Source organism: Oryctolagus cuniculus, chromosome 9 (assembly GCF_964237555.1).
Source record: "Oryctolagus cuniculus chromosome 9, mOryCun1.1, whole genome shotgun sequence".
NCBI lineage: Eukaryota > Metazoa > Chordata > Mammalia > Lagomorpha > Leporidae > Oryctolagus > Oryctolagus cuniculus.
In genome coordinates, this window is record NC_091440.1 from 134,973,696 (window position 1) to 134,994,142 (window position 20,447).

Sequence of the window (20,447 nt, forward strand, 5' to 3'; positions counted from 1 at the left end):
ATTTAGTACATTTGTATTCCAAAAGGAGTTGAATTATTTACAGCATGTATGTATAAGACAATAGGAATAGAACATCAGGGCCGCAGAGAAGAGGGGAATCAGGTATGTTCTGATTCATGAGCCATTACCTTGCTTGGTTTTTGAACGTCCCTGGAGCCTGGGTGAGGGAAGTGCAACAATAGTGACAGCTGCGAGGGCCACAGGAGAAATTTTTTTTTTTTTTTTTTTTTTGCCCTGAGCTCTAGAATTTTCTTGCACTAAATTTTGGTAAAGAATTTGTTTTTCTGTGCTGCTTTGTACAGGAGAATCTGAATGATGAAATGGGAACAGAAATGGATTTAATATTCTTGTATCTTAAAGCAGACTGCATGGAAGTGTAGAGTAAACACGAGAACAACTCTGTGACGCTCTATTGCATGAAAGAAATTCCACTCAGGGCGGAGCAGCCAGGATCTGAGCCGTGCCTCGTGGTTGAATCACATTGTCCCAGGATGGATCTTAGAACGTCAAGGTTATGACAGACGTTTTTCAAACTGCTCCTCTCTTGCTTGTCTTCCCTCGTTTGTTGTTTTCTGATGCGTGCAAGGAGCCTCGGCTCGTGACAGAATTGTTTGTACCTGCTTTAGTGCATTGGCTGGTGCACTGCACTGGAAGGAGCTCTGAGCCTGTTCCAGCAAGGCGGGTCTCCTGTGTAGTTCTAGAAGACAGGCTGGAAGGCAGGCGGGCTCAGGACGAGTGGAGTGGCGTGGCATCTGCACGTGGCCCCACCCTGCTACTCCCATACAGTTCCTTCCCAAACGCACATTCACAAGCCCGTGGTTACTTGCATGGTTGTCTGACGTCTCATCTCCTGGCTACACCGTAGGTGATAGGAAGGCAGGGGTTAGGTCGACGTCCTTGCCATTTAGACCCGTGAGGATGGGGTTATATCGATAATACTCTGCCTGCAACATGGCTGGCACAGGTGTGCTCGGTGCATCTGACTGAGTAAATACGTTGGCGTTTCTTCCTCTAACGTGTTGTCTGTGTGGGTACTGCCTTCTTCTGGTGAGCTGAAGAAGGGTCTGTACTCTCCAGGAGTTTGAAGTCTGGTTAGCAGACAGGGCGCCTGCACCTGGCAATGAATGCTCTGATGATTCAAGGCCACGTGTCTGCAGGACAGTGCAGACTGTGTGCTGGGGGACTGACTCCCCCTGGGGGTCGCCGTGAGTGGTAAGTGCCGGGGAGCAGAAGGAAGCTTCGTCTCTGATCAGCCCAAAGCACAAGGGGAATGAGAGAGACATGCTGCCGGGAACTGGTTCTGAATTCAGGTTCTGGGCGGTGGTGGGAGCAGAGCCTGTCAAGTCTCCCTGGCTTACCGCAGGGTGGGGACACACCCAGGACGGCAGGCCTGCGTTGGCTGGAGGCCATGAAGAGGTGAGTGAGGCCCGAGCCGGCAGTGCGGGGCAGGCGAGCTGAGTTGGAATGCTGACTCTGGATCCTGTCTCTTCCCTGACGGTCTCTGAATCCAGGAAAGCATTTGAACAGCCTGGGAAGTGGTGAGGTTCATCTTGAAGCAGGGGCTGAGGGGTGTAGAGAAGGGAGAGAGACTGGAGAAGTGAGCAGAAAGCAGAAGAAATGTTGGCCCACCTGCAATAACTCAGGCTGGAGTTTGTCCCGGGTCGTCTTTCCTGGGGGTGGGAGGTCCGGCAGAATGGGGTGGGGGAGGCCATGATCCCTGAGAGAGTGTCCCTCCACGGCAGATGGCACCTGACAAGGCAGGGGACTGCGAGTCACAGCCCAGGGATTATTTTACTGCAGGAGAAAAAGAGGGTGAACCCAGTTAGAGAAGCTGTGGGTGAGTAAGTGGTGACTCCAGGCAACACACAGGAGAGGGCCCAGTCACCTGGAGGTTGCTCAGGAAAGCACCCTGTGTGCGTTTTACAGCTTTGCAAGACCCTGAGGCCAGCTTGTTTCAGGGTAGAATGAGTGAGCCTGCATTTAGTAGGTCACTCTGCTCAATAACCCATCACCAAACGTGTTCCCGTTTCTGTAGCCGAAGAGAGGAGTGTACTCACATGACGCGGAGAAGTGAAGACCACAGCCAGCCACAGGCAGGTTCAGGCGAGTTTATGCTGCTGGAAGAACTCACAGGTGGTCTGCTCTTGCCAGTAAATGAGTTCCAAAGCTCAGAGCCCTTTGCGTTTCAGAATCCCAGATGCTGTATTGTGGACCCTGTCATGTGCATATTCTCGACCCCAACCCCAGGTATCATCCATCGCATAAAAATCACAATTCTTTTTTAAAGGGGGAGATAAAAAAAAGAAAGGTTTGAGAACTAGATGGCAACACTGACTAATACGTATAGAAACGTGTAATTTTCTGTTAGGCAAAGTATTGAAGAGTTTGCTAACTTCTGTGTATCTCCATCAGTTTTAGCTTTTTGGGGAAAGCCTTCTCAGGACATTTGGGGTTTGAGAAGACAAATTCCAGTTTGTTTGTTTTATCTCCCACTGAATGAATTTAATAAACCTGAATGCCTCTTTGTGTTCTATCATCTTTGCCTTAAGCTGAGTTTGAAGTTTTTCTTCTTTGTATATGCAGATATGCAAATGACTTTGGTCATTTCAAAATAAGAAAGACTCAGACATTGCAGAAAGCATGGGTGAGATAGTCCTGATGATAAATAATTGGGAAACATGGAGAATCAGATGTTTAGGAAAGACAAACCATTGTTCTAATACGGTTGTATACAAAGGAGTTGACTTTGTGTTCATTTGAGGTCTTAATAGGTAAATAGCAGAAATGGCCCTATTGATAGCATATTTTATTTTATCATTGGTATCTGTTAAAATGTTTGTTTATTTTCATCTTCTTGTAAGGCAGATGGCCAGGGAGAGAGAGAGAGAGAGAGAGAGATAGAGAGAGATGGGTTTTTCATTCACTGCTTCACTCTCCAAATGCTTGTACCAGCCCGGACTGGGCCAGGCCAAAGCCCATAACTTTATTTGGATGTCCCATGTGGGTGACAAGGTCCCAAGCACTGGAGCCATTATTTCCTGCCTTCTAGAATCTGTTAGCAGGAAGCTGTATCAGAAGCAGAGTAGCTGAGACTCAGACCAGGCACTCTGATATGGGATAAGGACAACCCAAGAAACAGCTTAACCGGCTGTGCCGCAACACCCACCCCAGTAGTTGATTTTTAAGAAGTGTGTTTATGTCTACTCAGGGTGAATGTCAATGATTGGTTGTTGTTGTTGTTGTTGTTGTTGTTCTAAGATTTGTTCGCTTACTTGAAAAGCCAGGTAACAGGAAGGGAGAGAGGGAGATTGATTCCTCATGGTTCACTCTCCAGATGGCCATAGTGTCTGGGGCTGTGCCAGGCTGAAGCCAGGAGCCTCATCTGGGTCTCCTGTGTGGGTACAGGGCCCCAAGCATTGGAGCCATCTTCTGTCCTCCCAGGCCCATTTGCAGGGACCTGGATTGGAAGCAGAGCAGGCTGGCGCCGCGGCTCAACAGGCTAATCCTCTGCCTTGTGGCGCCGGCACACGGGGTTCCAGTCCTGGTTGGGGCACCGGATTCTGTCCTGGTTGCCCCTCTTCCAGGCCAGCTCTCTGCTGTGGCCCGGGAGTGCAGTGGAGGATGGCCCAAGTGCTTGGGCCCTGCACCCCATGGGAGACCAGGAGAAGCACCTGGATCCTGCCATCAGATCAGCGCAGTGTGCCGGCCGCAGCAGAGCAGCTGGAACTTGAACTGGTGCCCCAATATTGATTACTTTTAGTATCGCATTATCAAGGTCATAAGGATTTCATTTTGGGGGAATTTTCTGAACAAATGCTTTATAAGCAGGCTTTGTCCTCTCAACATTTATCTTGTACACACCAAGAATGTTATTTAGATGTCTTGCCACGGCTTCTTTCTCTGTGTCCTGGGTGCTTGAGTCTTCATTTTGCCATGTGCTTGAACTGTCAACACTCAGCTCCTTTTCAGAGTGAATAGCTCTAGGGCCGGAAGTGAATGCAGAATTCACGTTAGAGCGGATGTGATTCCAAAGCCTGCAGTGGCCCTGTGGCATAAAACATAAAAACAAGACAGGGAAGGCTTGCTGGAAAACTGCAGACGTTTGGTGCTTCTGGGAACTCCCCAGGGAGAGCCTTCTTCAGAGGACTTGGTGCGTGAGGAACTGAACCCCGAAGCCATTTACAGAAAACTTTCCTTTCCTTTAAGGCTCTTCCCTCTGCGAGCAGGAGAGGAAGCAGGAGAGGCTGGAATTCCCACGGGGGAGGCCGTTTCCTCCCACACCTGCTCACCAGGAGCCTTTGTGGGCTGCAGCGCAGTCACCCATGCACGCCTTGGCCCCGAAAGGCGGTCGGCTGCAGCTCTCAGCCCTGTGATGCTGCCATGTTCCTGTAGCCCAGAGGATGCAGTCCCTGTGAGGGGAGCTCAGGGGCCTGACGCCTGCACCGGTCAGAGCATTGCAGCTAAGCAGCTGTGAGCAGGGGCTCTGACGGGCACTTCTGATGGTGCTGACACAGAAGAGACACTCAGGGCCGGGGCACTCCTTCCTTTCTAGGTCCCTCCTTACACCAGTTCTGCGAGGCAAGGGGCGAGGTGTGGCCTCAGGGCGCCCGTCAGAGTCGCTGCTAGCACCTGTCACGTGGCACTGCAGCAGGAATGACTCCGGGGCCACTGTCATTGGGAGGTGGGCCGTGCAGCTCAGGAGACAGTGTGTGGCAGGCTGCACGTGAATGGTTCACACCTTGATTTGTCTGAAGTCACATCTGTAGAAGTTTGTGTTTGTTGCCCAAGTAATAATCCCTGCGTGACTGGAGAGAATGCTGAAGAATCTTAAGTTCCGGGATTGCTTTCTGTTCTCTACTGCTTCCTGCTAGTAGAGTCATTGTCACCAGGCTGAGGGACGCTGCCTGGCTGGAACGGTGCAGCTGGGATGTGACCAGCTGGCCTTGGCAGGAGTGCAGCCCCAGGGTGGCTGGGTGTGGGTGCATGGCTGTGCGGGGGTCTGGACAGGGACTTTAGGGCACACTGAAGGTCAGACTGGAACAAGGGGCTCCCCAGAGACAATCTGGGTGCTTTAGGTGGTAGCCGTGGCGCCATGTGTCTGAGCTTTTAGAGCTGTGCTGGTGGAAGCAGTTGTGCTGTTTCTACTCGTGTTCTCATCGTGAATGTGCTGCGGAGTTACTGCTGATGGGAAGACAGGAGTGTGTGCAGGGTCGGCCTGCTGGCTCCAAGGTCACAGCAGCAGCCGGCAGTAAAACTGGAACACAGGCTGCACCTTGCCGATGGCCAGACGGCTGCCTTCCCGGGCTTGGCAGATGAAGTGCTGGCAGCCGGCGAGCCCTGTCTGCTTAGGCCCGTGGTGTGCCGGGCCCCTCCCTGCAACACTGCTCTTGATCATCTGGGAGTCTCCTGGCGCCGTCTCCCGTCTGGCCAGCCCTCCCTTTGGCTTAGAGAAAGTCGTGTCATTGACCCAGCAAGACGTCTTCCACGTCCAGGACCAAGGCCGCTGTGTCTGCTGAGCCTTAGCCTGGTGGGACAGCACATGTGGCCTTCGGCGGCACCCTGGGGACCGAGGCTGGGGCACACCTCTCCATCTGGTGTCTCTGCGCCGGCCGTGCTGCCGTGGTGCTCTGTGTATGCTCAAGGATGTGCCCATTGCGGTGAGCGAGCCAGCCAGCAGCTCATACGTGGTTTGAACCTCCTCGGCGAGTTTGATCCTCCTCTGCAGAAAACTAGGAGGCTCTTGCTTCCTGCTGTCCTGTGACCTGTGTGCCCACAGTCTTTCCTGTCCTTAGTTCATTCCTGTTGGAACCACGGCATCGCTGATGAAGGGACTGAGCACCCATCCTTAGCAAGGGGCAGTGCCAGGGCCGTGAGCCTGTCTCTTTGGGGGTCACCATCCAGCCAGGGAGGTTAGGCATGGGTGCAGACAGCACAGCTGTGGCAGGACTGCAAGGCTGGGTCAGCAGATGGACCACGTGTTCTGACGGGGCCCACGTGTCATTCACAGCACAAGTGCTCAGATGCAGTGTCACGGTGAGCCGGGAGTCTGCGGTGCGCCTGCCTTGCTCCATGCTCAGCCAGGCTCTGAGCACCTCTGCCGCCGGGCGCTCAGCGTCCTGCCACCGTGACCCAGCTCCTTTTGGATCTGGTCTAAGCTGCGCCCGGTGGCCCCAGGAGAGTCTGTGGGAGGGAGAAGGAGGGTACCCTCCAAGTTGTGGGGGGAAAGAAAGTAGGAAATGAGGAGTGGAGTGTGTCCAGGGTGGTTCTCCTGGACATTGGGTCTGAGTGGACAGAGCTTTGAGACAGATTGTGGAAGATCCTGAATTCTGGGTTCAGGAGATTAAAATCCATCCTGAAAACAGTAGGAAGCCATGGAAAGATATCTCTCCCCTTTTCACTTTAAAACATGCAAGCTTATTGTGAGTACAAATGAAATATGGAAGAAAAAAGTCCCAGAAGAAAATGGAAAGGTTTTGGTCGAGAGGATGGCAAGACTGAAGCAGCATGTAGGAACAGAATGCAGGATTGGCTGGCCAGCGGGGTGCACCTGGCCTCAGTGGCCAAGGCTGTGCTTTGCAGTGGAGGTGGTGAGGATGGAGTGGAGGAGACGGAGGGGGAGGGAGGGAGTGTTGGGGAGGACCTGGTGGTGCTGGGACATGCTCCCCCCACCCCCAGTGCTTCCCAGTAGCAGCTGCATTCCAGCGACTCCGCTGTGTCTGTTCCCTTCCTGTTGTACGCATGAAGAATCTCAGTCTGTCTCCCAGACTGGAAGCTTACAGTACCGTTGGGTCATCGCACTTTGTTCTCCCAATCTGCTGAGGAAGCAAAGGTATCGTTCTGGTGATTTGTAACCACCGAGGAGTCAGAGGAACAGCAGCCTCTGCTCACGTGTGTGTGTGTGTGTGTGTGTGTGTGTGAGAGAGAGAGAGAGAGAGAGAGAGAGAGAGAGAGAGAGAGAGAAGCTGGGAGGGTTTCCCCTGCTGACTTCTGTCTGAAGCTTTGCCTTTGCCTGAACTTGTCCCCTTTCTTGGAGCACAGACATGGACTGGTCTCAGCTCATTTGCAAGGATGGGAGCCTTGAAGATACAGGTCTTGGTTCTGTTCATTCAGTAGGCTCTGAGCATACCTTCTAGTGGGAAAAGGTGGACAGCAAACAGGGCAATGTATTGTTGTGTGTTACATGATGACCAATCAAATAGGGGCATTTCGGGAGGCACCCTGGAGGCCGTGGGGTTTCCTCCCCGGCAGGATGACTTCTGGACGAAGACCCAAAGGGGACAAAAGGGCAGCCTGTGCAGTTCTTGGGGGAACACCCGGGAAAGGCGGGCATCACGGCCCCCAGGCCATGGCCGCAGAGCGGAGCAGGGGTTGTGAGGGGCAGCAAGATCACGGGGTTTAGGAGAAACAGTAGAGGGAAACGAGCACATCTGTGTGACTTTGTTTAGTTTCTAATCTGAGTGCATTTACAGTGGGCGTTTTAGGGAAAGGCATGCGTCTGAGTGCATTTACAGTGGGCGTTTTAGGGAAAGCCACACATCTGAGTTTGCTCCCAAGGGACACACAGTTGCACGATTGGTGACTTTCTTTCCGGCAGTTCTTTCCATCTTCTGGACTCTCTGTTACTGCTCCTCCCAACCCCCTCCTTCAGTGGAACAGGGAGGTGGAGAAAACCAGTTTTTATGGTAATTTAGAAAGTGTGACAGGGAGACAGAGAGACAGAGAGACAGAGAGACAGAGAGAGAGAGAGAAAGAGCAAGAGCGAGTTCCTTTCTCCTTGTTCACTTCCCAGATGCCCACAACAGCCAGGGCTGGAGCCAAGCCCTTCGAGCCGTCACTGCTGCCTCCCTCCCTGGTGGATCGGAATGGAAGTGTGGGACTGGATCCCACGTAGGATGCAGGTGTCTCCAGCAGTGGCCACAGCTTTATGTCACCTCTGCCCTGTGCTGGCCCCATTGCTGGCTGTGGTGGGAGCCGTGCTGATCCTGGAACTGCGCTTTTCACAGTGCAGGTGGAAACCTCTGCTGGAGTTGGCAGTTGTGGCGTCATCACAGTTGTTTGTCTTTAAGGTTCTGATTCTCGGGTATCTTGTGGAGTAAAAAAAAATCCCTCCCTCCCTCCCTCCCTCCCTCCTTCTCTTCCTCCCTCCCTCCCTCCCTCCCCCTGCTCCGCTCTGCGGCCATGGCCTGGGGGCCGTGATGCCCGCCTTTCCCGGGTGTTCCCCCAAGAACTGCACAGGCTGCCCTTTTGTCCCCTTTGGGTCTTCGTCCAGAAGTCATCCTGCCGGGGAGGAAACCCCACGGCCTCCAGGGTGCCTCCCGAAATGCCCCTATTTGATTGGTCATCATGTAACACACAACAATACATTGCCCTGTTTGCTGTCCACCTTTTCCCTCCTTCTCTTCCTCCCTCCCTCCCTTCCTCCCTCCCTCTCTTCCTCCCTCTCTCCCTTCCTCCCTCCCTCTCTTCCTCCCTCTCTCCCTCCCTCCCTCTCTCCCTCCCTGCCTTCCTCTCTCCCTCCCTCTCTTCCTCCTTTTCTCCCTCCCTCTCTCCCTCCCTTCCTCCAGATTTGAGTAGGCACCCAGTCTATACTGGTGGGGGGAGATGGAAGAGGCTCCCAGCTTTCCTGGCCAGGGTCTGTCCATGGAGGCACACAAAAATGACCCCGTGGGCTAATTTCTTGGCTGCTTGCCTGCTTCTGTTTGAAGCCTAAACACATTCCTGAACTCTATTCCCTCCACTGAATTTTGTAAACACAGGTGCTTCACAATTCATGTTTAAAAACAGGACAGATCCTTGACTTAACAGCTGAGTTCTAGATGGGAGATCGAACTCAATGTGAAAGTGCAGCATTTTATCCTCTCCTAAAACCATCAGCAGTGGGTGGAGGAAGACCTTCGACACGGTGCTCTGAGCAGGTCTAGACGTAGTGTATCCTCAGATGGGCACGGACAGCTAACGGGAGAGGTGCACTGCACTCATTCCAGAAGGCTGCTGCAGGGAGCGGTGATGCCTGTGACAGCAGCAGTCCCCCTCGGGGTCTTGTGCGCATCTTCTGGTGGAGCAAACACACACTTGCCACTGTCCACTCACTTCCTCAGAGAGCTGTGCCTTTTTGTCTCTGCTGCTCGACACCGTTGTCCTTCCTGGTCCCAGCTGCGGCTGGTGGGGGGCAGAAGGGCGGCCCTTCTGCGCTAGAGCGTTTGGTGACACACACCTGTCACTCCAGTTGCTTCCTCTCCTCCATGGAGAGTGTTCCCAGTGGTTGCTGCTCCCTCTACCCGTGTCCCAGGGTGAAGGCGACATGGAGTGGAGTCCCCACAGGTGCTCAGTGGACCTGTCGTGGGGGAAGGCACTCGGCAAGCTTACCTTGTTTTAGGGCACTGAGATCTGGGAGTTGTTTTTTTTTAATTTTTAATTTTTATTTTATTTTTATTTTTTATTTTTTGACAGGCAGAGTGGACAGTGAGAGAGAGAGACAGAGAGAAAGGTCTTCCTTTGCCATTGGTTCACCCTCCAATGGCCGCCGCGGCCGGCGCCCTACAGCCGGCGCACCACGCTGATCCAATGGCAGGAGCCAGGTACTTATCCTGGTCTCCCATGGGGTACAGGGCCCAAGCACTTGGGCCATCCTCCACTGCACTCCCGGGCCACAGCAGAGAGCTGGCCTGGAAGAGGGGCAACCGGGACAGAATCCGGTGCCCTGACCAGGACTAGAACCCGGTGTGCTGGCACTGCAAGGCGGAGGATTAGCCTATTGAGCCGCAGTGCTGGCCTGTTTTTAGTTTTCATGGCATAATGTAGCTCGTCTTGGCTGATGGAGGAATTTAAAGGGAGCCTTTCCACACAGTGGGACGATCCATAAACAAGACCAGACAGAGTGTGGGACAGACTGTGCCTGTGCTGGAGCTCAGAGGCCGCTCTCACCAGGGTCCTCAGTTTGGCTACCTGGAGGAGGCTGCCTTGGAACTGAGACCTGCACAATGAGAAGGAGCTGGCCCAGGGACAGCCACAAAGAGTGTGCTGCCTACGGGACGAGCAGTACAGCCAGAATCCTTGATGGCCCAGACGTGGTCTGAGAAGTGTCAGGGGAGCTCGTGGGGCTGAAAGGATGAGGAGGAAGGAGCAGTCGGGAGGAACTGTGATGGAGGTCTTCATGGTCACGGTAAGCACATCTTGCCTCGTTTCAGGAGTGCACCACCGCAGGGTTGGGGCAGACCTGGTTTAGGTTTTCGTGGTGACCATTCACCAGTGGCTGCCTGGGGAGAAGGAGAGGCGGGGAGCCTCAGCCGTGATTGGCAGTTAAGAGGCTGCTGCTGTAGAGATGTGACCTGGAGAAGGCTCGGGGGTTTGATGCAGGGTGGTGGCAGCAGGGATGGAACAAGTGGGTGGACTTAGGGTGCCTTTGCAGCTTATCCCCCAGGATTGGGTGATGGATCAGACATGGGTGAGAAACACAGATTGAAGGGTGGATCTTACATGTTTTTGTTTTTGTCTGCATGTGGGTACTTCAGCTTGCTGTTTAATGAAGTAGGGAGATTGGGGGAAGAGCAGATTTTGGGGAGAATGATAGAGATTACTGTTTTGACATGCTGGGGATGCCATGCCTGTCCGCATATTTGCGCCCATCATACAAGGTGGGTAACGTTGGGAATTCTAGTTCAAGTGATGGGAGTAGCTGGTATCAGAATAAGCTTCCTGGAGATAAAATGACCACCTCTGAGCCAAATGGAAACTATTTTAAGGCATTGGAGAAAGCCCAAATGATGGCAGGAAAGGCAAGGACTGGGCCTTGGTTAAGGGAGCTGGGTGGCGAGGTCCTTTGCTTTAACCCCGGATGCCCCACAGCCTGTTAGAAATGGGGCAGCCCCAACTCTGGTGGAACACTGCGGTTCTCTTGATTTGGGCTCTCAGAATGTAGAGCTGAGGGCTGGCACAAAGCATTTTGGGATGTGACCATGGCAGTTCCAGAAAGTGCAGGCCCTCAGGGTGGGGAGCCCCAAATTTCATGTGTACACTCTTTGCACCCTCTCTGACCCGAGCTTTTCACTCTGGGGAGTCTCCAGGAAGCTAGGGACAGCCCTGGTGGGAGGGAGAGGAGATGTCCCTGGCTTTTGCTGCAGGGGCATGGGGTTGGGAGTCTGAGTCGTGCCGAGGGAGTAGAAGGTTTGCTGAACACCATGGGTTTTCCATTGAGACCCAGAAGGTGTTCCTTAGAAATAAAACATTTATATCTTAGGACTTTGAGACTTGCCTCAGCCCTGCCAGGGACACACACTGACCAAGAGTCACAGCAGCTCCACGCAGGTGATTACCCAGTAAGTTAAGTGTCCGGGAAAACAAAAGGTTAACACAGTTTAAGATAAATAAGGAACGATGTACCATCTGTAATGTCCACCTCTGAGTGAAATGCACTGCACCTGAAATAAACCCTGGGCAAAGTGGCCCAGAGGAAAAGTAGTTGTTAGAGACACACACTTAGATGACCGGCTGTTGGAATTAGTGGACAAGGGTTTCAGTGCAGTGCTCGCTTGTTCCTGGAATGCCACCTGCACTTCCGTAGGCAGACTTCCAAGGCAGGGGCTCAAAGGGCATCCTGAGGCCGTCGGAGAGTGGGGTCAGTGCATGCATGCTGGTGTCTGGCAGTGTCGCCAGCAGGCAGCCCTAAAGCCATGGAAGAAGAATTCCAGCCTGGAACTGTGTGTGCAGCCAGCGTGCACTTCCAGAGGAAGGCACTGTGAAGATGTTTCTGCAGGCATTCCCAAGACGGTCGGCGAGAGACCTGCTCTCTGGGGAGTGCCGGAGGCAGTACTTCAGGCTTCAGGTCACGGCGACCAGAAGGAAGCTCAGGTCCACAGCGCGGAAGGAAGAGGACTAGAACCCATAAATACGGGCTAAATGCAAAGGCTGTCCTTTCCTTCTTTTACTGTCCTTGAAGACACTGTTGTTTAGAGGAAAGGTAGGATGCCGTAGCAGGACTGATCCCAAGGGAGGAGGTAACTGGAGTTACCCTGTTGTAAGATTCTTTTCTCTGAAGTGCAGGCGTTAACTCTGATTAGACGGTGACGCTCTAAGCAGCCATGTCACAATCGCTAGAACAGTCATTGAAAAGTAACCTGCTGGCGTCGCGGCTCAATAGGCTAATCCTCCGCCTAGCGGCACCGGCACACCAGGTTCTAGTCCCAGTCGGGGCACCAGATTCTGTCCTGGTTGCCCCTCTTCCAGGCCAGCTCTCTGCTGTGGCCCGGGAGTGCAGTGGAGGATGGCCCAAGTGCTTGGGCCCTGCACCCCATGGGAGACCAGAATAAGCACCTGGCTCCTGCCTTTGGATCAGCGCGGTGTGCCGGCCGCAGTGCGCCAGCTGCGGCGGGCATTTGAGGGTGAACCAATGGCAAAGGAAGACCTTTCTCTCTGTCTCTCTCTCTCACTGTCCACTCTGCCTGTTAAAAAAAAAGTAATCTAAAGAGGACAGATGAGAAATCTCAGTGGGAAGTCGATTGGAGTCCTGCAATTGTCAGAAGCGGGCAGGTAGGAAAGATCAGAGGAAGGGTACACAGACAAGCCAGGATAAAAATGCATGCAGAGGGCGCCCCCAAACCCAAGGATCACATGCACAGGGATGGACCCTGATTGCATGAAGAGAAGCTGAATGGTCCATTGCAAGGCAGAGATCCTCACCCAAGCAGGGACCATGCATGTTTTAAATGCCGCCACACAGCAGTGGGAACCAACAGGCTGGACGAGGAACATATCCTATAAACTTTAAGAAAAGCAGTGTGCATGAGTTACTCTTGGACAGAGTCGCAAAGGGAGCACCTTTCAAAGTGGTGAAGCGGTGACTTCACCTCGTTGTAGACGTGTGTGTGCAATTACAACAGTTCACACTCCTGAAATGAGGAAGAGCGGACAGTGCTAATGTATGCCAATAAACCCACCCCAAAGTCCCCACAAATGACCAGACATGCTTCTTGATAGGAATAATTTGTCAAAACTGACCCAAGAAGGAATAATCTAAATAGCCATGTTTTTCTTTAAGAAATTGACTTCATGATCAGAAACCTCCCTGCAAACTTCCAGTGTGAAACGTTCCTAGCTTGTGTTCCTGGGGACTTGTAGCTTCTCTCCCTCTCCAACCAAAAAGGAGAATCAGGCTGGACTTTCTTATTTGATGCTACTTTGGTGCTGCTAAGTGCTTCACAAATAACTCATCAGAGATGCAGTACCATAGGATATAAAGGGGCGAGGAGCATTTTCAGTAAGAACTTCCTACAATGTGTGTGAAAGGGTGTCTACCCACTGGGGTGGAGGTTTGTTGGCCAACTGAAACACGGCTCTGATGGTGAGAGCTAACAGCAAAGGCCTCACTCTCTTTTCCTGCCTGTTAAACCTGGAATGTGAGGTCAAGTGGGAACACTTTCTGTTCCCTGATCTGGTGTAGTTTTCTATCTTTTAAACATATGCATCTCTGTTCCCTTGTATCTCTTACGTTTCAAATCTTATCCATGCCCTGAAATTTATCTTACATGCTACTCCCTCCTTTTTCTTTGTACAAATCTGTATCATCTTTTGAAAAGAAGATTTATTTACTTATTTGAGAGGCAGAGTTACACACACACGCACACACACATACACACATACACACACATCCATCTCCCCTCTGCTGGTTCACTCCCCTGTGGCTGCAATGACCAGGGCTGGGCAAGGCTGAAGTCAGGAGTCTGGAACTCCACCTGGGTCTCCTATGTGGGTGGCATGAGATCAAGGATTTTGGCTCTCTCTGCTTTCTTTCCCAGGTGCATTAACAGGGAGCTCCATCACAGGTGGAGAAACTGGGAATCAAACTTGCATGCATATGGGATACTGGCATTGTGGACGGCAGTTCAACCCATTGCACCACAGTGCTGGCCCCAAACCTTTGTTATCTTGCTCATTTTAAGGATTTAGTAAACATCCCTGGGTTGGGTTCCATGAACGAGGATCTTAATCTACAGACGCTGTCTCCTCTCTGCAGTTCTGACTTCTCTGGGATCCGTGTTGTAGCTGGAGTTAACTTTGAAGAAAATACCCACCTCTGGTTTTCTGCACATGAGTGATTCTTGTTGACTGATTTGTGTTTAGTGCAGCTGTGCAAGCCACCACAGAGCTATTCTAGCCCCTGGAGAGTGGATGGGTTTGTCCTGGATCTGATTTTATAAGTTTTGACCATTGATGGGTACCAACAAGAAGCTACAACTTCAGAAAGGATTGATTAGAGGAAGTTTTCAAGCTTTTTGGAGGAATCTGTTTTCTTGTGTACACAGAACAGTACTAGGCAATGTTTGGTCTTCAGAAGTTCTTCCAGCTATGGTTCTGATGAAAACAGACCCATATATTACACAGGAGTATGTTTGTGTGTGTTGAGGGGTGGATATAAGAATATATGGAAGGCCGGCGCTGCGGCTCACTAGGCTAATCCTCCGCCTGCGGCGCCGGCACACTGGGTTCTAGTCCCGGTCGGGGCGCCGGATTCTGTCCCGGTTGCCCCTCTTTCAGGCTAGCTCTCTGCTGTGGCCAGGGAGTGCAGTGGAGGATGGCCCAAGTGCTTGGGCCCTGCACCCCATGGGAGACCAGGATAAGTACCTGGCTCCTGCTGTCGGATCGGTGCGGTGCGCTGGCCATGGCGGCCATTGGAGGGTGAACCAACAGCAAAGGAAGACCTTTCTCTCTGTCTCTCTCTCACTGTCTACTCTGCCTGTCAAAAAAAAAAAAAAAAAAAAAAAAAAAAAGAATATATGGAGAGAGTTCAGAAAGTTCATGGACCATGTATATTAGAAAAATCCATGCATGGATTTCAAGATTGTTTTGCACTGAGATAAACTCATCTTTCAGTTCCACTGTCCGTAAATGTTTGAGGTTTGCTATATTTCCCCAGGGCTCTCATCTCAGTTGCTGAACTTTATCTTGATTCCTTCCTTCCTTGGTCAACACACTGGTTAATTATTACAGGAATACTTGCATTACTTGGATGGCAGTTGCTCAAAGGTCACTGATACGGAGGGTGGTCGTCCCTGCTCTCAGTGGAGCGAGCTGTGACTAAGGCATTTCAGGTGATCTGTCTTCGGAGCCACCTGCCAGCAAGTCCTCGCCTCCTGTTTTTGGCTCATCCCCTGCAGTGATCAGGGCTTGGCTTGCCGGCAGTGTTGGCGCCAGTCGCCATTATGAACCCCAATACTTTCTAAAAATAAACAACAACAGTTCCCGTGCTGCTCACTGCAGAGTGCCTATGACTAAGGCCTTGTGGCTGACTGGCTGCTGTGGGCCCCAGTGACACAGCAGGCATTAAGAAGCAGGGAACTTTGCTTCAAGATGCTTTCTTGGGGCTTCTAATTTGCTAACTACTAGTCAAAAATTCTAAATATGCTTATTGCAGAGTGTGTGTGTGTGTGTGTGTGTGGTCTCAGTGTTGTCAGAAAATCAGCTTGTGCAAGAGTGGAATCATGAACAATTGCACGGTACCCCGCAAAGGCAGGGGCTGGGTGCGCTGTGTGGATGCTCTCCCGGGTGCAAGGGTGGTGTCCAGTCTTCATCTTCCGGTTACGACCATCATGTGCTTTCCCACGCTACCTTCAACTAGTATGTCTGGCTTCGTGATGTGAAGAAATTGTGTCATAAATCAGAATTTAGCTGGTCTTTGAATTCTTAACACCCTTAATGGCATTATTAAATTTCTGTAATATCCACAGATTATAGCTTGCCGTTCCTCCCCCTAATTATTATTCTTTTTATTTTTTTGGCAAAGAGAGAAAGATAAGAAATGATTATACAAATGGGGGTATTTTACTGTGCCGGGAAATATCCCCAATAAAAGATTCTCAGTCTCCTGCGTAGCAGCAGTAGTCAAGGCAGGTGTAGGAGCCCGGCCGAGGATTGCCTCACAGATGCTGTGGGAAACAGCTTGTGAGGAAGGGGTGCGAGTGTGCAAGGAGAGGCGCAGGGGTGCTGTGAACAGAGTGGTGCCGGTGCCTGTGATCCGGGAGGCCACCATTTGCAGTCTGCACCGCCTCCCTTCTCTGCCTCATGGATGAGAGCACTGTTCAGCTGTGAATTCTCCAGTGTTAGCCCACAGCTCAAACAGCAAAGCCAATCTCATGTTTCTTCTCGTTAACAGGCTCAGTCCAGTATAAGCTGGCACATTTAACAAGCGCCGTGTGCAGTGTAGGGATTATTTAAAATTAATTACTCGTTTGAGAATCCCCTGTAATCTAAAACTTTAGTGTATGCTAGTGTGTTTACAATGTGCAAAGAAACCTGAAGTTCTCTTAACACTAATGTGTGATACAAGGAATCCAACCTGCAGAAGCTCACGGTGCCCGGAAGGACCTTGATAGTGAAACATAATGTTAAGGACTTGGCGGTTCCTGATCAGCATGATCATGGACTTGAATCTGAGGCAGGAACACATTGCCTGGTAACTGTGTGTGATTTCAAAAGAAAGAGAGACTGCTAACTTCATTTTAATCTTTTAAATGTTTTCTCTTTGTATGTTGCTACTTATTTTTCACTGCTTCTTTCTTTCTAACTGGCTTTTATTTATTTATTTTTCTGGTGGACTCTGAGGACTTCTGTTTTTGCCATTTACTGACATCGATACTCAAGCTTTTACTGTTTAGTGTTTGCGTTTTGCCTTCTGTTTTCCGAACCTTAAAGCTTAAGCACACGCAGTGCCTGTCTCTCTCTGGCTTCTTCTGCTCTTCCGACCTCCTTGGAATCATCCACTGTTGCAGCAGTGAGTATGGTTGTTTTTGTTGCAGTTTGCTTTTTATAGCCTGAAAATCCATATCTGTTTTCACTTGTTCTACTCTCATCTTCTCTTCCTTTTCATTTCTTTATTTGGTTCCTGTTTTCCTATGCCGGTGTTTCCCACTATGGTGATTGTTGGTGCTTTTTTCTGTGGCGAAGTAAACCTGCACACTCGCCCTTCCGTGACATGGCAGGGCAAGGAGGATGCTGACAGTCTGCTGTTGATCACAAGTAGGGAGCAATAATGAACTTGAACTTGAACTTATCTTTTTTTTTTTTTTTTTTAATTAGAAGTCAGAGCTCCAAGAGACTTATATGCCATCTTAAGTCCTGAAGGTGGCCTCATCAGGTCTGTTGTCCCCAGGCTTTAGGTCCTTGATTTGTTTTCAGTGTAAACAGGTTCCTGGGTCATTGACCTACACCTTTAGTGCTGTTTTTAATGTGACTTGTTCTTCAGATAATTCCCTTGTTAGAAAGGCACACATAGCGCTCTGTGCATGTCAGCTGAGTTAATGCGAACTCACACCTAATGTACTGATGGCTTCACCTTCTGAGCACACCCTCAAATCTTCCATTTCTGGAAGGGGAACAGTGTTACCAGATCGGACCCAGTGGGATGAAGTGAGGCCAGGCAGGCCAGAGCTGCTCTGGGATGCAGGTGGGTATGCCACTTCTCACCAGTAAATAACATCTGATATTGGAGAAGCTCTTTCCTGTAGTTTCTCAGGTAATAGGAGACCCCCAGGGGAGCTGACCTGGTTAGTACAATCGGCAGCAAGGCTCCTTTGTAAAAGACACATTGGCATCAATTGCTTGGGGCTGCAAGCAACAGATAAAAAAAATGTTTCAAATAATTTTGTAAGTTACATGGTTTTAAAAAGTGAAATATAGGCCGGCGCCGTGGCTCACTAGGCTAATCCTCCCCTGCGGCGCCGGCATCCTGGGTTCTAGTCCCGGTTGGGGTGCCGGATTCTGTCCCCGTTGCCCCTCTTCCAGGCCAGCTCTCTGCTGTGGCCCAGGAGTGCAGTGGAGGATGGCCCAAGTGCTTGGGCCCTGCACCCCATGGGAGACCGGGAGAAGCACCTGGCTCCTGGCTTCGGATCAGCGCGGTGCGCCGGCCGCAGCGGCCACTTGGTGGGGGTGAACCAACGGAAAATGGAAGACGTTTCTCTCTGTCTCTGTCTCTCTCTCATTAACTCTGCCTGTCAATAAATAAATACATAAATAAAATTAAAAAAAATTGAAATATGATGTGCATAAACCCAGGGCAGGGGGTCAGAAAGGAGTGGAGGGGATGTGTGTGTGTGTGGGGGGGGGGGTGGGGGCAGGGAGATGTCAGAGTCTGACCAGGCCTGAGGCTAAACAGAAAGAGTTGAGCTGCAAGCGTCCTGGAGGCAGCCGTGTGCTATGTGGCTTCCACCGCAACAGTCCCAGGCCCTCAGTACCTGGGCCTGATTGACCTCACTAGGGGTCTGCACCTGTGCTCTGGGGGTCTGGGATGGCTTCATACTCTGATTTGAGGTGTGCCACTGCTTTGCGCTCTCGGGACCGCAAGCGACCTGGCTAGCGTGTCAGTCCCTGCGGTTCTGATCGGCACATTCACTTTGTGGTGCCTGGCTTTTCTTTGCCTGTTCCCTGCCTGTGGCCCTGGTTGGGTTGATGATCCAGCTGCTTAAGATTCAGAGTCCTGTTTGGGGCGGAGCCTGGAGCAGAAGCGCGGTGCTGAGCTGCTTTGTTTGTTGTTGAGAGGCGGAATGACAGATTATCACAGTTACCGAGCTAGGCTGTCGGCACGCAGAGGGGAAGAACTGGAGCCCGTTCTGCCGAGCTGCCTTCCCATTATGCATCCCTCTGATTGTTTTTCTGAGTGATTTGAGTCCAGAAGCCCCATCCACCGTGTAACTGGGAAACTGCTTTTAGTCCCACTTGATAAACTCATGTGGAATACTTCGAATGGTTTAAACTTTTGTTTTTATTGAAAATTATTTGTCTGTCTGTTTCAGAGACACACGGAGAGACTGAGAGCTCCCACCTGCACACTTACTCAAGTGCCCACAAAGGCCAGGGCCGGGGCAGGCGACAGCCAGAAGCCAGGAGCTTGACGCAGGCTTTCAGCCATCACCACTACCTCTGTGCGTGGCAGTGGTGGTCGGCTGGAGTTGGGGCAAACCGAGGCACCCCAACTTGCGACACGGGCGTGTTAACCAGCCCCCCGGCTGACAAGCCAAATGCCCACCCCCGGGTCAAACTTATTGTCTTCAAAACGGAAAGGCTTATGCACGTAGTCCCTTTGGGTCACACACTCGTTATCTCGGATTTCTTCTCCCTTTCCTCCAAGATATCATGTGTCGGTGAGGGAGAGTGCGCCTCCTGATCTGGGTGGCGTTGAATGATTCATCCTGGCCCGTGGCTTTGTCCTGTCCATTGTGACAGTCGCTCTTGGCGTGTGCGTGGGTGAAGGGCAGCAGTGAGTGTATTCCGTGAGAATTGGTCAGGTGGGCTGGTGTTCCCTGGCTGATTGTGCTCTTGGGGTCTCAGATTCATCTGGGGGTTCCTAACCTGGGTCCCTTCTCTGCTTTGCCATTGGGCGAGGCTGTGGGCTCGGGTCCTGGTTTCCCCTGGTGTTATCTTGTCACTTCTATGGTTACACAAAGGATCTGTAGTTACTTGGGGCCGATGTCGTGGAGCAGCTAGCTAACCTCCACTGCGACACTCACATCTCCTATCGGAGTGCCTGGTTCAAGTCCTGGCTGGTCCCTGCTTCCTGTTCAGCTTCCTGCTAATGTGCTTAGAGGCAGTAGATGACGGCCCCAGTCCTGTGGGAGACCTGGGTGGAGCTCCTGGCTTTGGCCTGGCCTGGCCCTACCATGGCAGGCATTTGGGGAATGAACCAAAACATGGACTCTCTCTTTCTGTCTCTCTCTGCTACTCTGCTTTTCAAGTAAACAAATAAATCTCTAACAAAACGAATCCATAATGAGTGACGCATTCATTGGGAGAATCACTCCTATAGAAATAAAAGTGGTTTTATCTGGACATAGATGTAGGAACAAGCAGCTGAAACCCTCGTGAATGGTCACTAACAAGCATGAAGCATGAGCTCTGGGCCAGGAGGTATCGTTAGCTGTGGCTCTGCATCTATTAGCCCAGGATGCTAAGTGGGAGGAGCAGCTGCAGAGTAATGTGAGTAGGATGACTCAGGTTTTATAAAAAAGAAAAGCAAAAAACAAAACAAAAACAAAACACCCACATAAGCACATTTTGAATATGTGTGTGTTTGAACACGGAGGAGGTTGTGAAAAGATTCCAGTTAAAACTGTATCTTAGTCTGTGTGCCCATAGCATTGTATTGCTTCTCTTGGTGGAAGGAGAATGTTTTAGTCTTGTAATAAAAAATGACAAAGCTGAAGGAGGAGAGCTCCTGGCCTTAGTAAGCCACTCTTTTTAAGATTCGTTTATTTATTTGAAAGGCAGAGATATGGGGGCAGGGAGGGAGAGAGGGAGAGAGAGAGAGAAAGTGAGAAAGAAACATCTTCCATCCCGTGGTTCACCGCCACCCCACCCCAAATGGCTGCAACAGCAGGGCTGAGGCCAAGGCAAATCCAGGAGCCAGGAGCTTCATCTGGGCCTCCCATATGGGAGCAGGGCCCAAGCACTTGGACCATTTTCTG

General features: G+C 51.2%; 1 protein-coding gene across 5 annotated transcripts in view; it reads left to right on the forward strand.

Moving 5' to 3' along the window:
• TMEM117 (transmembrane protein 117) overlaps positions 1-20,447 on the forward strand; it is a 477,223-nt gene that overhangs the window by 12,535 nt on the left and 444,241 nt on the right. The window contains exon 1 of one of the 5 annotated variants that reach the window (XM_070049709.1): positions 6,642-6,829. The exons of 3 other annotated variants lie outside the window; for them this stretch is intronic. In XM_070049709.1, the coding sequence (XP_069905810.1) occupies positions 6,657-6,829 (173 nt within the window). In that variant the 5' untranslated portion in view covers positions 6,642-6,656. Of the gene's footprint in view, positions 1-6,641; positions 6,830-20,447 lie in introns of those variants that run through there. One more of the 5 variants, XM_070049711.1, reaches the window with a different exon arrangement.